The 1760-nt window shown below is 63.5% G+C and overlaps 1 protein-coding gene across 1 annotated transcript in view; it reads right to left on the bottom strand.

Moving 5' to 3' along the window:
• LOC104124778 (basement membrane-specific heparan sulfate proteoglycan core protein-like) overlaps window positions 1–294 on the bottom strand; it is a gene marked incomplete at its 3' end in the record, with an annotated part of 13257 nt that extends 12963 nt beyond the window's left edge. The window contains exon 1 of the mRNA XM_035892708.1: window positions 222–294. Coding sequence (XP_035748601.1) covers window positions 222–294 — 73 coding nt within the window. The remainder of the gene's footprint in view (window positions 1–221) is intronic.
• Window positions 295–1760: the final 1466 nt, after the last annotated feature.

The raw sequence follows: 1760 nt of genomic DNA, 5'->3' as shown, positions 1-1760 counted from the left end.
CCAAGGGCTTGTTGAAATGGGGCTTCCCAATATCAAAGACCACTTCCCTGGGGAAGCCAGAGCAGCAGGAGCAGCCTGGAGCTGGGTGGTGGGAGCACCCCCAGCTCCGCTCCCAGAGGGGAGGTAGGGGGATGCCCGAGCACCCTTGGGTGCAAAAAACAGGACGGGAGGGGACGTCCCCGGGTGGATGCGAGATCTTGGTTGAATCACAGGGGACGCACCTGGGGAAAATATGCCCTGGTGGGGTTTGGTGGCGATGCTGAGGTGGCTGTCCCCCTGCCAAACTGTCCCCATGGGCTCTCCCCCATCCCTCACGCACCTCTCCCGCCTCGGGGGGGGCTGCAGAAAAGCCCCCCTGAGCCCTGCCAGCCAGGATTTAGGAGCCTTGAGTTGCTGCGGGGGCTGTGGCTGGAAGGAAGCACTTTCCATTAGCAGCACAGAAAGCTTATTTTTTATTTAAAACCTCCAGCAACTCGAAGTGGAAAACAGGGAGGGGGAAAGCAGCCTCCGCAGCGGGGCTGCTCTCCCTGCAGCAGGACGGAGCGGTGGGGACGGCGTTGGCTGCTCCCCACCTACGAACAAAATCATCAACCTGCACCCAGGGGATGATTAACGCCAGCCCTTTCTCCCGGGACACCTTCAAACAAGGATCTTCAAAGCGCTGAGGATACCAAGGGCAGCGTAGGGAGGGACAGGGTGGGGTTTGTGGTCCAGTCAATGCCCCAGAACTGCCCGTCGGGGTCCCCCCCCAAGGGGACCGGGCAGCTGAGCAGGGACTGGACACACTCGCCCACTCTGCCAGTTCCTCCCACGTCTCTCTCGAGAGCAGAGGGGAAATGAAAGTTGCTGAGTTGAAATTTCCAGCTAACGGGGAAAACCAGCTGGCCCGCTGAGAGCCAAGGAAGAGGAGAACAAGGCAGCTGGATGGCACGAGGGCCGCCCATCCGGAGATGGGGCTCTGCGGCGGGCGCTCACCAGGGATGACACCAGCTCCTGTGCAAGGCAGGGGCTTCCTCTTGCCAAATCCTGCCTGCGAGATGGTGCTGAGGGGTTCTGCAGGCTGGGACATCCCCAGGGAGGTGAAGCATCGCTGTGCTGGACATCCCCAGCAGTCCCTGCGTGATGGGGAGCATCTTGCCGGTGCATGTCTGGCCGGGTGGGCTGAAGGCGTTGGGCGCTGGCTCAGGAATTTGGGAAACACCGAGCAGAGCCGCTGGGTCCATCGCTCCCCCACCATCACGCCGGGAAATGCCGCTGGCTCGGTCCTCTGCGGGGACATCGGGGTGTCCATGGGAGCCAGGGGAAGGACACGGGATCAATCCTGAGGTTGTCACTCCCACTGGCATGTGCCGGAGCCACTCCCTGCAGTGGGGCCGTGGGAACGGGCTGCGGTTCTTGGCGTGTGACGGTGAGGGTTGTCCCCATGGCACAGGGAGCCGGCCCGAAGGGGCAGCCAGGCAGCGCCAAGGCAAAGCAGAGGGTGTCAGCAAATGCGGGCCCGGAGATCTGAGCCATCACTGTGTCCCTCTTCATCAGGGACAGTGCCGCAGAGGGACTTTGGGAAAATCCAGCGTGGCAGCGTGGGCTGCCGGGAGCACCACTGCAGCCACCACGGTCCAGCAGCCGGGTCCGTCCCGGGGGGCTTGGGGCGACCAAAAAGGTTGGGCAGAAGCTGAGAGCAGCCAGGATGTGGCCCAACGAGCACCACGGTCGCAGGGAGCAGCCGCGTGCCCGGTGCCGCAGCCGGCCGCCCCAGCCCG

This window comes from Egretta garzetta, unplaced genomic scaffold, assembly GCF_000687185.1.
Source record: "Egretta garzetta isolate BGI_Z169 unplaced genomic scaffold, ASM68718v1 scaffold834, whole genome shotgun sequence".
Classification (NCBI taxonomy): Eukaryota; Metazoa; Chordata; class Aves; order Pelecaniformes; family Ardeidae; genus Egretta; species Egretta garzetta.
The sequence above is the reverse complement of the archived record's forward strand: the minus strand, read 5'-3'. Positions and strand labels throughout refer to the sequence as shown.